Raw genomic sequence first — 12,987 nt, forward strand, 5'->3', positions numbered from 1 at the left:
AGCCCCAGGCAGCGCAGGAGGCTTGGCGGAGTGGGCGGCGTCCCCACATCCCCGTGCCACCGCCCCGGTGCTCCTGCCAACCACACACGGTGGCCATCCCTCCGAGGGAGCTGACAACGCGGAGCCGCTGGAGCGGTGGAAAGGTAAATACCAGTTAACCGTGACCGGGGCGGTAGGACTGATGGTTCCCAGAAGAGCTGCCACGCCATCACCTGTTCTTCCCACGGGCCGTATCCAGCAGCTGGGAGTGTGCTGTCGGACACCTCGCTGGCTTGGGCCTGGAGAGAGGTGGGATGTTGCGGATCAGCGGCTGATTGCAACTGCTCCTGCAATGTCTCAGCAAGATTTGGGGATTTCCAAGGTCCCGGAGGCAAGGAGGCTTCCCAGCTCAGGTCTGGAACCAGTGATGGCTGGATGCACGTGGACTTGCTGCAGCGCAGGACCCGCTCTGTCGCGGATTTCAGGGGAGTTGACGAAGGAAGTCACCTCTCCTCTCCATCCCTTCTCTGGGCAGCAAAGCTTTTCCCTGGGGGAAGGCAAGAAACTCCTCAGCAAGCCGATGGGATATGGGGGTTCACAGCCCCGCTGAAGTCCCTGCGTCGTGGCCTGCCATCGTGGCCACATGGCAACCGGTCCCAGCCGGGGAGAGGGACGCTGGGTTTGGATGCCGTTGGTGGCCCGCAGCGGGGTGCGTTTGCCTTTCCCCGGGAGGATGGATTCTTTCGCACCAAAGCCATGGCATTAGAATAAACGACTGCTGCTCGATCCCAGGCCCTGCGCTGCCTGCATTCTGCGCTAACCAAATCCAGCATTTCTAAATATACACTGGAGCCTTATTTTCTCGCTCCGATCTTTATTTGCCTCTGGATAAGCTGAAACAGATGGGGTGTTTCACAATGGCCGCTTGCTGGGGATGTCAGATGGGGAAGGGCATGCCCCTGCTGCTTTTCTGGGAAAAATCCCCTTTCCAGAGGCTCCATGAAGACGATGCCGATGCTCCAACCCTCCTGTGGCCTTCACTGGGGCCATGGCCTGCCCGTGAGCGGTCCCGGGTGGCGCGGGCAGGCGGTGGTGGGCTCTGGGGTCCGGAGTGGGACGATGCCCTTACCTGTTTTGGAGGCCAGACCGAGAGAAACAGCCTCCTCGAGCAGAGGGAAGAGGCATGTAAGAGATGAGAGGGGAGAAAGTGCCGTGGAAATCTCACAGTTCCGTGGTGCGGTGCTTTCCCTGCGGAGCTTGAGGTGGGGTGGCTTGTTTCAAAGTGCCGCGAGCTCTGTGCTGGAGGTGGTGGTGGGCTCCTGCGTCCCAGTCAGCCCAGTGCCGCACAGGGAGGGATGCAGAGCTCCTTTGCGGGGTGTGAGGGCACCCCGTTTGTCTTCCTACAGTTCAGGGTCTGGGTGTTGCTCCATGGAGGCTGCACGTCCCCGCGGAGCCTGGGTGCTGCATGGCAGGGTGACGGGGGTCTGCAGTGAGGGGCTGCTGTAGGCCGGTCGTAAAGCTGAAGAGGAAAAGTCGTCTCCAGGCTTGAGGTTTTAAGAAAACCCCATCCTGGAACCAGGATAAATTCCAGAGCAGAAGAGCCTGGCTCAGGTTTGTCCCCCAAAACAATGGCCCTGCAATCCAGGAGGGAGCCAGGCTGAGCCCTGCGGACTCGCGTCACTGGTGGGCCAAACCAGATCCCAGCTCTGACTGCAGACCTGGCGCTGGGTGAGGCCAAGCCCGTCCTTCCTGCCCTTGCTTGGCAGCGCCGGCGTGGTGGGAGCTGCGTACGGGACCCGGCTGCCGGCCAGCGCCTCTGGGTGTGTTTTGGCTTCACCTCCCGGACGGCATCAGCCGCGGTTTCCACGGGGCGATAGAAGAGCCGTGCCTCGCGCAGGGACCTCGGTGAGGCTTCCAGGGGAGCTTGTTGGCCGGGGCCGAGGCAGCCTGCATGGTTCTCATTTACTGCGATGTATTTTGGGGAAGGGGAGAGCTGTCTAGGGAGCGGAGAGGATTGAAATATGAAAGTTAATTAAATAAAACCGTCAGTCAAAGAAAACAAGCCTTCCCACCCCAGCATCCTTCGACTGTTCAGAAGAGATGGGCTGCGGCCAAAACCAGTTGTAGTCGTTTAATGATTTGGCCATGAAGATTTTCACTTACAGGCTGTTTGAGGAAAATAAATGGAAAAAAAAAATATTCCATGCCTGGGGCTCCCTCTTAATAGAGACATAAAGATGACTTTGACATTCCCAGAACCGCAGCGCCCCAGGAAGACATGGGATTTGCATGTTATTGTGCAGGGCTGTTGGAGGAGAGCGGGGAGGGATTTTTCTCTGGAGTGGGAAGCCGGAGCAGCTGAGTCTGCGTCTCTGAACATTCCCCCTCGTCTCCTCCCCAGGGACGCGCAGAGGGAGAGGTTGTTGCTGGGGCTGTGTGCGGTTGCCATTAATGTTTGCTCATTCATGGGATTGATTGGGTTTTAATTAAAGAGGCCATTTGGCATCATGGTTCTCGGTGTCAATGACAAAGAGGGACTCCTGTGTTCTCCCCCGGAGGTGGCATTGCCTTCTCCAGGCGGGGGACTGAGCGGTTGGTAGCTGCACCATCCCAGTGCTTCAGAGAGCTCTGCTGGCAGCTCCCCCAGCCACGAAGCACGGCAGAATAACGGCGCGCTGGGGCTCAGGGGATTTTTCCACATCCGTCCTCACCGGCATTCGTAGAGCTGTTTCGCAAGGCCCTGCGCCCCTGTCCCTCGCGCGGAGCCCGGTTCTCCCCGGGCTCCCTTCTCCTCCGGCCGTGCCCTGCCGTGTGCCGAGGCGGGGGCTGCAGGGGCTCCCGGATCGCTTAAATACGCGTGGAGACAAGCATCCGCTGTCCGAGTCCTCCACATCCGGAGCTCTGCGTGGGAGCTGCCCTTTGCAGGGTGATTTGGGAGCAGCCTGCTCGAGGAAGCTGGACAAAGGCAAATTTGCAGCTTTATCAGCGCGCTCAGAAAAATCACGGCTGGCAAAGAAAGCCAGCCAGCCCCCTCCCCGCCGCATCGGAAATGTGACCTCCAGCTCCTGGGGGCATGTTTCAAAAACAGGACCTGGTTTTGCACCTCTCTGCAAGCGCCGTTTGTCCCTGTGTCCTCCCTGGTGTGGTTGCATCGATGCAGCCATTCCCCGTGCTCGGAGATGCCCGCAGAGAGCAGCGCGTGCTCGGGTACCCGCGCCCGTAGGGTGCCACGTGCGAGCTCACCCAGCCCTGCTCTTCCTCGGGGCAAGGCTGCGACTTGGGACCAAAGAACGTCGTCAGCCCTAGCAGAGCTTGCTGGGTTGAGCTGGGAGCCGTGCTGACATGCGGCGGGCAGCTCAGGTCGCAGGCAGAGCAGCCCTGCGTCCCCTGCGGACCCCGGCGTGGCGGCAGCCCTGCAGGTAGGGTCAAGCAGGGCGGTTGGGTGGCACGGAGATGCTGCAGCCGCCTTTGCTTGTGCTGAGCACGCAGAAATGGAGTTGGGAAGGCCGGTCCGCTATGCTGAACCTCAAAGTCGTTAATAAAAAGCACTTGGAAAGAGCAGCCCTGCCAGAAGGAGAGGCAGAGGCACAAGAGCCTTTCATTGTTTAGCGGGTTGTGCCCATTCATCCGTGGAAGGCAGCCATGGAGGCTCTTGGCATCCATCCCCGCTGCCCAGCGTGCAGGGGTGTTTATTCTCCTGGTTATGAAACGCGGCAGAAGGGCAGCTCTGACACGACGCACTGAAAACGCCAGTTCCGGGCCTGGCCCCACGATGGGGCACGGACCCCGGGGGTGGGAGCGGGAGCCTGCCCTCTCCCATTTGCCAGCGCCTCGTGGAGGTGGCTGCGGCATGGGGGGGCTCCAGCCCCTGGCTGCCGCCCCGCCGGTGGCGCAGCAGCCGGCAGAGCCACCCCCCTCCTGCGCCGTGCCCGAGGGGGAGATGACATCTCCGGGAGAAGCCTCCCAACTCGTTTTCAGCTCTGATTCACTTCTCCTGGGGGTGGCAAGACCCATGTGAAGAGCAAGGACTCCACCAAGGACCGAACTGGTGTGTGCCGCTCTGCTAATCATCTTCTATTGTTTGCAGCTCAATTACACCCGGCCGGGGCTTCCAAAGCTCAATCCGAGGCTGCTGGAGAACTGGAAGAACGAAGTGAAGGAGAAGGGCCACATCAACTGTCCCAACAATGTAAGGACCGTCTTTGTTCTTCTCTGGGCCAGCTGGTCTGAGTCTGCAGGAGGAAGGAGGGAGTTTTGGGGGCAGAAACCCACCAAGGCCAGGTTCTTGTTGGCCCAGGACGAAGCTAGCAGTGATGCTCAGCCCCTTGTTTCACCTCCTTGCCTGGTCAAAGTGTGTCCCACCTTTGGGACCTTCATGGTGTGCTTGAGCCACTGGGCTTGGGGACTGGGCCACCCTCTCCCCAGATGCCCTTGGGCTAACAGTTCAGGATTGCCCAGTTTGGGCTCTGGAGCTGCCTTTGGGGAGCTCCCGAGACCCAGACAGGGCGAAGGCTGCACGCTCTGTGCTTGAGAGATTTTTTTAATGCAGAGAACCTGCTTTTCTCGGAGTAAAGCCGGGACTGGTGTTAAACCATTCTTTTTAAAGCCCCGGGACAGGCAGAGATCTCGGGGACATGGTGCGTGCGCCTCCTCTTGCCGTAAAACGCAGCCTTGGCCTGAGCTCGCGGGGACGTCAAGTCCCCCCTCGTGCTGGGCTGTTGATTTATCATCTGAAACAAAGCCTTACTAATGGGGGTTGGAGCGGGGCTGTTACCGCAGGGCCGGGGGAGACGCGCTGGCTAATTAATGTCATACACAGGCACTTTGAAAAGACGTTGCTCAGAAATTGGTCATGCTGCTGCCCGGGTGATTTCTCTTCTCTGTTAAGCGTCTGCTGTGGCTCCAAGAACTCCTGTAGCCCAGCAGGACCTCCCAACTGCTCACAAATGTACGTTTGCCACGGAGACATTTAGGGGAGACATTTTTCAGTCCGTTGTAGAGCGATGCGGCCACATGACTCCCATTAGCACTAATAGGAAACGTGTGACCGGAGCCCTCCGCGTCTCGCGGAGCGTTAGCCTCACACTGCTTGGCCTGGACGAGTGGCCTTGCTGGCGCAGCGGGCTTGTGGCCCCAGCGCGGAGACGAGGTGGGGATGGTGGCAAACCCTGCTTTGTTTCTTCCCTCAGTGCTGTGAAGCCATTTACTCCAGTGTCTCGGGGCTGAAAGCTCACCTGGCCAACTGCAACAAGGTAGGTCCCTCCTTCTACAGCCTGGCTCAGGGGTGGGGTTGGGGTTTGGTTTTCTCTCCCCCGCCCCAGCTCAGTTGGAAGCAGCAGGCCACGGGATGAGGGCACAGGTTAAAGGATCGTAACGGCTGAAAGGGCTGGCCGAGCAGTGCCGCTGCCCATCGAGTTGTCACTGCTCAGCCCATTGTCACACTATCCTGGTCCAGCCCTCAGCAGCGTCCTCCTGGGCAGGATCAAACCCACAGCCATGGGCAGCCGAAGGCAGAGCGGCTCAAGCTGGGCAGATATGACGGAGAGGATTTAGCTACCACCCCAACCTTGGAGGAGAGGTCTTGCAACGCAGATTCTGACCCAAGGGCCCAGACCTCCAACACACAGAGTGCCTCAGAGATGGGGACAGTAGGAGCAAGTCCTCCCACCTTGGCATCGCCATCCTGCAGCGTCCTCAAGATGGTCTCCTGCAGCCCCTGAGTTGTTCACGAGCCCTCGGCTACCCAGCATGGCCAGTACCTCCCACACAGCCACGCGTCAACCGCAGCAGCTCAGAGCCAGGGAGCCGGGTGTTGGAAGCTGAGCATTTCCCACGGCAGGCAGGAGTTGGGGGTCTTTCTCCATTGATTTGGGCAGCCCCGCAGGCCCTCTGGAAGCCCAGCAGTTTCCCCAGCTGGAGGAACGCTGGCACAGTGCCGCCTGGGGATGGAGCTGAGGCTGGAAGAGGCGGCCGGCCTGTGCAGGGACCGGTGCCCTCTCGCTGGGAAGAGCAGCAAGGCTGTGCTGGCTGCAGGGAGCTCCGGTGGCCTGCAGCCGCCACGGGGGCGGGATGGGGAGCTCCGCGTAGGTCCCTCAAGTTGGAACTGAGCAAGAGCTGGTAAGGCTTTATACCCTGAAACATTTCCAGCTGCAGCTTCCATTGAATGGAGCGTCAGGAGGCAGCTCCAACACACACCCCGTGGTTATTAAAAACACAAACTCCCGCGCTCCTCCAACGCTAGCTGGAACATCAACCCCTAATGAGATCATTTAGCAAATGCGCTGCAGAGATCCAGCAGAAGGAGCTGGATAGAAGTGCGAACACAGGAGACGAGGGCAGATCCTTTGCTGGCCTGCAGCACCGGACAGCCCACCAGCGAGCGGTCTCCAAGAGAAAACTGAGCCGTTTTCCGGCTGGTACTGTGCGCAGAGAGCAGCCAGGCGTTGCACAGGCACTTTCTTTAACGGCAGAGCTGCACCCTCCGGGTCTGGCGAGTCCTGGGGCTGAGTGTTGGGGGTCAGCACGGGGGGAGTTTGCTGCTTCGTGCTCCCCACGCGCTGCCACCAGCAGGACTCTCGCCCTTACAGAGGATTTCGTTTTGCATGCGCCACCAAAGCTGGCGTAAATCACAGCCCCTCCTGAGCTGCCCTGTGATTTCTGCTGTGAAATCCACAGAATTGGTTGGAATACATCAAGACTTACTGAGAGCAGAGGGTGCTTCCAGGCAGCACCCTATCCTCAGCGGGGATTGACGCACCGAGGTGATTTTTGCGTCAATATTTCCAAAGCCCGCCTGCAGCGGGGCCAGGCCTGCCTGCGCCCTGCCTGGCCCTGAAATGAAAGACCTGTCTGAGCTCCAGATTTACAGCACTGAGCCAGCTGTGGAGAAATTCCCAGGGAGCATATATATCGCCTGGAGCGGCCATCCATAAACCCCTCGTCAATAGAGAGCACATTATCTCCCCCGTGTCGTGAACTGCGGCAGAGCTGGGAGATCACTCATCCCCACAAGGGCCCTAGTGACAGAAATCCAGCAGTCGCCGCGTCTCCTCGGCAGTGTAAAAGGAAAATTAGGTGAGTCTGTTGGACATAAATTAGATGGCGGTTCAGTCCCAGGAGATCACGGATCTGCTGACAGCGAGGAGGTGGGGAGATCAGCCCCGTCAGCCTCCCACGCGCCCAGGGACACAGACGGGGGACACGGTGGCGGTGGTAACGTAACAACCGGTGCTGGGGATGCACAGGTAGCAAAACCCACCGCACCCGTAGGACCCGGTGCTTCAGTGCCTGGTGCCAGTGACGTGATGGCCGGCTCCGCCAGCGCTGCTGCGGCACGGGCTGAAATTCAGGGCAGAAGATGCGGTTGTGAGCTACCGGCCCGGGACCGAGGGCAGGCAGAGGTGTGATGTTTTAGAAATGAGTATTTATTTTCTCTTGCTTCAAGGTTCAAGCATCAACCTCCCTTCCTCGGGGGGAGCAGGGCAGGGGGGCGCCACCCCTCCAGGGCGTTTTCAGCTCTGCTTGGGGCTGCAGGAGGATGCTCTGTCTTGCAGGGGGACCACTCGGTGGGCAAGTACCGCTGCCTCCTGTGCCAGAAGGAGTTCAGCTCCGAAAGCGGAGTCAAGTACCACATCATCAAGGCTCACTCGGAGGTAAGGAGATGGCTGCGGCTTGTCCGGGCGGGTCCCTGCTCCGACGCTCCCGTCCTTGGGCTGCCCCACTCCGTCCATCCGTGTCTGCCACAAGTGGAGCACAGCAGCTCCCAGCAGCAGGTCTGGAGGGGACCTTCCTGTCCCCCCTTGGGTCCCCAACACCCCCAGGCCTGTTGAGCTGCTCAGCGTTGACCAGCTTCTCCTTGGGGAGGCGATGCTGACGGGGCGCGGGGTGGTCCAGGCGAGGGGCTTTGCGTGCCGGTGCTTGTCCCCAAGGTGGTCACTAACTCCTGTGTCACCCCGCGGCCACAGAACTGGTTCCGAACCTCTGCAGAGGCTAGCCGGAAAAAGAAAAGCAGGGAACAGCTTTCTTCCAGCAAGGAGGAGAAAAAGAAAAGCACAAGCGGGAAGAAAAGGGGGAGAAAACCCAAGGAGAGGCCTCCAGAAATGTCCCCGAAGGGCAGAGAGAGCGTGGCAGCAAAGACTAATCACAAGAAAACCCTCGAGCACTGGGAAGGCTCCCGAGGCAGCCCTGACAGGGACGAGCGCGTCCCCAAGCCCCCGAGCCAGCGGAAAGGAGGAGCCAGCAAGGTGCCCGAGAAATGAGCAGCTCAAAGACTCGTCTCCGAGGATTCGTTTACAGCCCAGGGTAACAGGGTGGGGGTCTCTCCCGGTTTTCTGTTCCCCCGATCCCACCTTCCCCCCCCACCCTCCACTCACCCCCTTTTTACAAAAAAAAAAAAAAAATCAAAAAGGAAAAAAAAGAGACAGAAAATACCAATTAACCACTTTAAACAAGTCACGGACCTTGTTTCACACTGGAAAACAAACAGGATCAAGCAAGCGGGACCGTTGTGTGCCCCCTGCCCGTGTACATACCCCCCTGCCCGGCGGGACCCTGCTGCCTTCCCCCTGCCCTGCCCGTGACGTCCCCCCTTACTCCCTGCGCCAAACTGGTGACGCTTGAGCGAAAGAAAAGTGCAATAGCAGCGGGGTCCCCTTGGTCGGGGGTCTCTCTGCAGCTGCGTGCCGGGGCGGGGGGCTGCTGGCGGCGGCGCTGCCTGCATCCCTGCTCCCGGGGTGATGTTTCCAAAGATGTCTGACCTGTGCAAGCAGCCCGGGCAGGGACAGGGCGACAGCGGGGGCTGGCAGGGGACGCTGTGGGGGTCCTGCTTGCGCTTTCCCCGCTTCCTCAGGCCAAGAGGGATCGTGCTTCGGGCAGGCTCCGCGGTGTGTCGGCTTTGTGGCCGGCTCGCTGCCGGGGTTTGTCTCTGCGGTGCGAGCATCGTCCCCAGATGCCGGGAGCTGGGAGCACCCCTGGAAGCCGATGGGAGAGGGGCTTGCCGTAGGACCGGTCGGGTTGGGGGGTTTAACCCGGAGTTGTGGGAATGCCGTGAGCGCTGTGGAGCGCGGCAGTGAGACTGCAGAGGGGGTGTGAGGGGGGCAGCTGTGCCCCGGCGCTCAGCGTAGCCAGACGCGCAGTGCTGCGGCAGCGACGGCAGCCACCCGGCGTGGGGGGGTCCAGCTGGTGGACAGGGCAATTCAGGGTCCCCTTCGTGTCCCATCCCAAAGGTGCTGATTGCCCAGGAGGGAGGAATGGGGTTTCGGTCACCCAGCTGTGACAGGGACGGGGGGGCAGCATCAAGTGACAATCACGGGTCCTGCTTTTGGGCATGTTGCCCTCGCCTTGTCCCCCTGGGCCGGGACCCACCGTGGGGTGCGTCTCAGCTCCTCGGGATGCACCCAGGCTCCGGACCATCCTCCTCGGGGTGGGGAGTCCCTGCACGGCACGCTGCCTGTGCTCTTCCCCCGGGCTTTCCTTGTGTCCCTACCAATCCTGTCCTCGCACCTCGCTCCGGCCTGGAGGGAACCATCCCCGGACCGGGATGCGTCTGTCTCCAGACACAAACCAGGCTACCTCGGTCCTTGGGAAACGGGCACGTTTTCTCTCGGTAACAGAACAGAAAACCTTATATTCAGTTTTTTTCCCCCATGCAGGAGCCGGGGCGGTGGCGTCGGGGGGAGGAGAGCTTCTGCTTTTACTTAATCGGTTAAAACCTCAGCCCTTGGTTTCCTTCGCCGCTCTTCACCGGCCGCCCTCCGCCCGCCGGCGGCTCAGTATCGTTTCCCCACTCCGCAGAGCCGCTCAGTACTAATTAACGTCCTTCTCCGCTGACGAGTTATTACAGCGCGCAGGGAGGGAGGCGCGGCGGTGGCTGAAGCCAGGGCGGCTTCTCCGGGGAGCCGATGCTCCGGCTCCAGCCGTGGCTCCAGGCAGCTGGGTGCCAGCGCCTGCGTTGCCTGGTGTGCTCAGCCGCGAGCCGGGCACGTGCCTGCGGGCGAGGGAACCAGCCTGAGCGCTGCTGGTCGAAGCAATTAGTGAGAAAGCTTAATTAGTCACTGCGCCTCAGCCTGTTTGCCTCTTGCGCCTCGTCCGATCTTTGTTTTGACCGTGTCGCTGGTGCAAATCCCGGGGAAGGGAGGAGAGCTTCGGGAGCTGTGAGACGCTCTCAGAGCCCTCTCGGTCTTTGTCACCGTGGGGACGTGGGGACACTGTCCTGGGCGAGGGCGTTTTGCTGTGCTGAGCCCGAGGGACGGCGCTGGCTGCCCACAGAGCCCCGTGTCCGCTCACCGAGGCAGTAACCAGCGAGGAGGGACCCCCGCACCCCAGGAAGGTGCTCGGGGGTGCGGCGTGGCTCTTGGGGGGGTGTAGGCAGCAGTGCGGGGGGAGAGCGGGCAGAGCGGGGGACCTGGCGCGGAGTTCGGCACTGAAATCTCTGCCAAGGGGCGGGAGGAGCCGCTGGATCCCGAAATGATGTCCCGCCATGGGGGAAAGGCCCTGGCAAAGCTCCTGGCCCGGGGAGGGGGGACTCGCCTGGCCCCGGCTGCTCGTTTGGTCGTTCACCGCCTGCCTGCGGCGACAGCGCGGGGCTCGGTTCTCGTTACCGTGCAATTAATTGGCTTCTTATTCATTCAGCTGAACGGGCAGCACCGCGCTGCGTGCTGGGGCCAGCCCGGGTGCGGGAGCTCGGCCGGGAGTGGCTGGCGGTGAGGGAGACTGGGGAAGGGCCAGCCTGGGGGCCGTTGCGGGGTCCGGCTCGAAACCCATCCCGCTGCTTCGGGAACGAGAGCATCTCCAAACCAGCATCCTGGGAGGAGCGAGGGGCTGGAGCGGGGACAGCTGGGGTGGCGCTGTCCCAGGGAGGACCCCGGGGACGCTCTGGGGTCTCGGGGCAGGCGATGGACTCAGGGTGGTGGGGGTGGCGGTCCCGGTGCTGGTGCTGTCCCCCGTCACCCTTGGAACTGGGAGACCGCAGTGAAAGCAGCGCTCTGGTCAAATGGAAATTTTTATAAACAAGTGAAATCTTCGGGGGTTTTTTTCCCCCGGAAGGTGTTTTTTCTCCCAGTAGTCATCGCTCAGAGGAATACGTTCTCCCACCGCCACCTTCTCCATTAGACATCCTTGGGTCTCCTGCTTGCCCAGGGAAGGCTCCGGAGCGATACTGGGAGCGCTGGTGGCTGCCTGCCCCACGGCATGCGAGCTGGCAGGGACGAGCCGCGGTCGCATCGCCGGGGCCCATCCGGTTGCGCCCATCAGGTTGTGCCCGTTGGGTTGCGCCCGTCCAGTTGTGCCCAGCGAGGCCGTGGCCAAGGGGAGAAACTCACCTTGACCTGGAGGGCTGGGCGGAGGCTGCGGGGCGAGGCGGGACGGGCGCGTCCTCTCCCCTTCCGTCCCCTCACCCGCAGGGTTTGGAGACCCTTGGGTCTGTCAGCGCGGGACCCCCCAGCCTGGCACCTACCCTGCTCCCGCTGCCGCAGAAACCCGCCGTCCCGCCGCCCGTGTCCCCCAGGAAAGGGCTAAAAACCTCACGGAGCCGTCCCCGAAAGCTTCGATCGCGGGCGGGGAGCCCCCACCGCGACCACGCGCCGTGCGGGGCAGGGAGCGAGGGCCGAGCCCGGCCGTCGTGCAGCTGCCCCGGCCCGCAGCGTCGCTCGTGCCCACCAACGTTGGGAGCGTTTTGTTCTTTTCTTTCTCTCCTGGTGACACCCATCCCACGGCATATCCGAATGTTTCTCGTCAATGCCAGTTATTAGTGCATAAGTGTATTTTGGGGAAAAAAAGAAAACGGAAAAAAAAAAATTTTCAATTTATCACTTGTAACCATATATATAAATATATAAATATATATATTAAAAAGTGTTTATTTGCAAAAAATAAAATTGTTTTAACAGTAAACTATCTTATAATAAACTCCCGATTTGTGACGATCTGTTCTTTTGTTAATCATTGACAAATCCTCAGTTGGAGAGTACTGTAACAGCAGCTTGTACCACCGCGCCGCCCGGCACCGCGGAGGGGTGACGCCATGTACTGTATGTATGAAAAGCAGCTGTGCCGAATAAATGGTCCTTGATTTTTTATTATCACTGCTCTCATCCTTATTTCGCAGCGGGGTGGGAGGGCTGGATGCGGGAGGGGCCGGGTTTGTCCTCCCTCGCCTCCCCGGGCGGCCCAGCCGTGGGATGGAGCTCGCGGTTGTCGGCTCCCCAAAATCGGGGCGAGGTGCCGGGGCGAGGACCCGCGGTGCTCCCCGCACCGGTGCTTGGCGCAGCCGGCAGCCCCGGTGCCGGGAGGATCCCCAGTGCCCGCAGCCCGGTGCCCATGGCAAAAATCTTTCCCCCCAAAGCTGCCCCAAATGCGTCCAGCCCCCGGTTAGCAGCACCCAGCATCTCCCAGTGCTGGGAGCCACATCCAGTGCGGGATCCCTCCTTCCCGGGAAGCTCTGCGGCCTCCCTGGGAATAAATCCTCTTCCGCTTCCCGATGGCTTTTTTTTTCGCACTGGCCCCAAATGAGCGTCGGATTTCGGCTGATCTCCCTGAGGGCCGGTTTCGGCCACCCAAGGGTGTGACGGGGACCCGGCGCCCCCCAAACAGGTGGCACCGCAAACCTCAGCCCAGAGGACCCTGGGTGCAGAATTGAGCCATGTCCCGGGTCCCTCCCGGCCTCTGCGCTCCCCAGCACCCAGTGACCCTTGGGGAGCCCAGGGCCGTGGGTGCCCCGGGCCCTGCGTCCCCTGGGGCTGCACCCCTCAGCAGTGTGGGCATGGGGGCTCCTGTGAAGCTGCCCCGCCGGATCCCCCTGTGCTCCACAGCACCCACCCGTGCCCACAGCGCCCACTTGTACCCCAGAGCACCCACAGCACCCACCTGCACCCCACAGCACCCATCCATGCCCCACAGCACCCACTTGTGCCCCCCACTACCCGCCCGTGCCCACTCCACCCACCTGCACCCCACAGCACCCACTTGTACCCCAGAGCACCCACCCGTGCCCACAGCACCCACCTGCACCCC

The 12,987-nt window shown here is 61.1% G+C and overlaps 1 protein-coding gene across 3 annotated transcripts in view; it reads left to right on the plus strand.

Annotated features, from left to right (window-relative positions):
• Positions 1 to 10,356, plus strand: part of ZNF512B (zinc finger protein 512B) — a 31,623-nt gene extending 21,267 nt beyond the window's left edge. For all 3 annotated transcript variants that reach the window (XM_086760525.1, XM_086760524.1, XM_086760526.1), the window contains 4 exons: positions 4,067 to 4,168; positions 5,169 to 5,231; positions 7,533 to 7,631; positions 7,944 to 10,356. In XM_086760525.1, the coding sequence (XP_086616651.1) occupies positions 4,067 to 4,168; positions 5,169 to 5,231; positions 7,533 to 7,631; positions 7,944 to 8,237 (558 nt within the window). In that variant the 3' untranslated portion in view covers positions 8,238 to 10,356. The remainder of the gene's footprint in view (positions 1 to 4,066; positions 4,169 to 5,168; positions 5,232 to 7,532; positions 7,632 to 7,943) is intronic.
• The last annotated feature ends 2,631 nt before the right edge of the window (positions 10,357 to 12,987 follow it).

Source organism: Chlamydotis macqueenii, chromosome 16, assembly GCF_036417535.1.
Source record: "Chlamydotis macqueenii isolate bChlMac1 chromosome 16, bChlMac1.mat, whole genome shotgun sequence".
Taxonomy (NCBI): Eukaryota; Metazoa; Chordata; class Aves; order Otidiformes; family Otididae; genus Chlamydotis; species Chlamydotis macqueenii.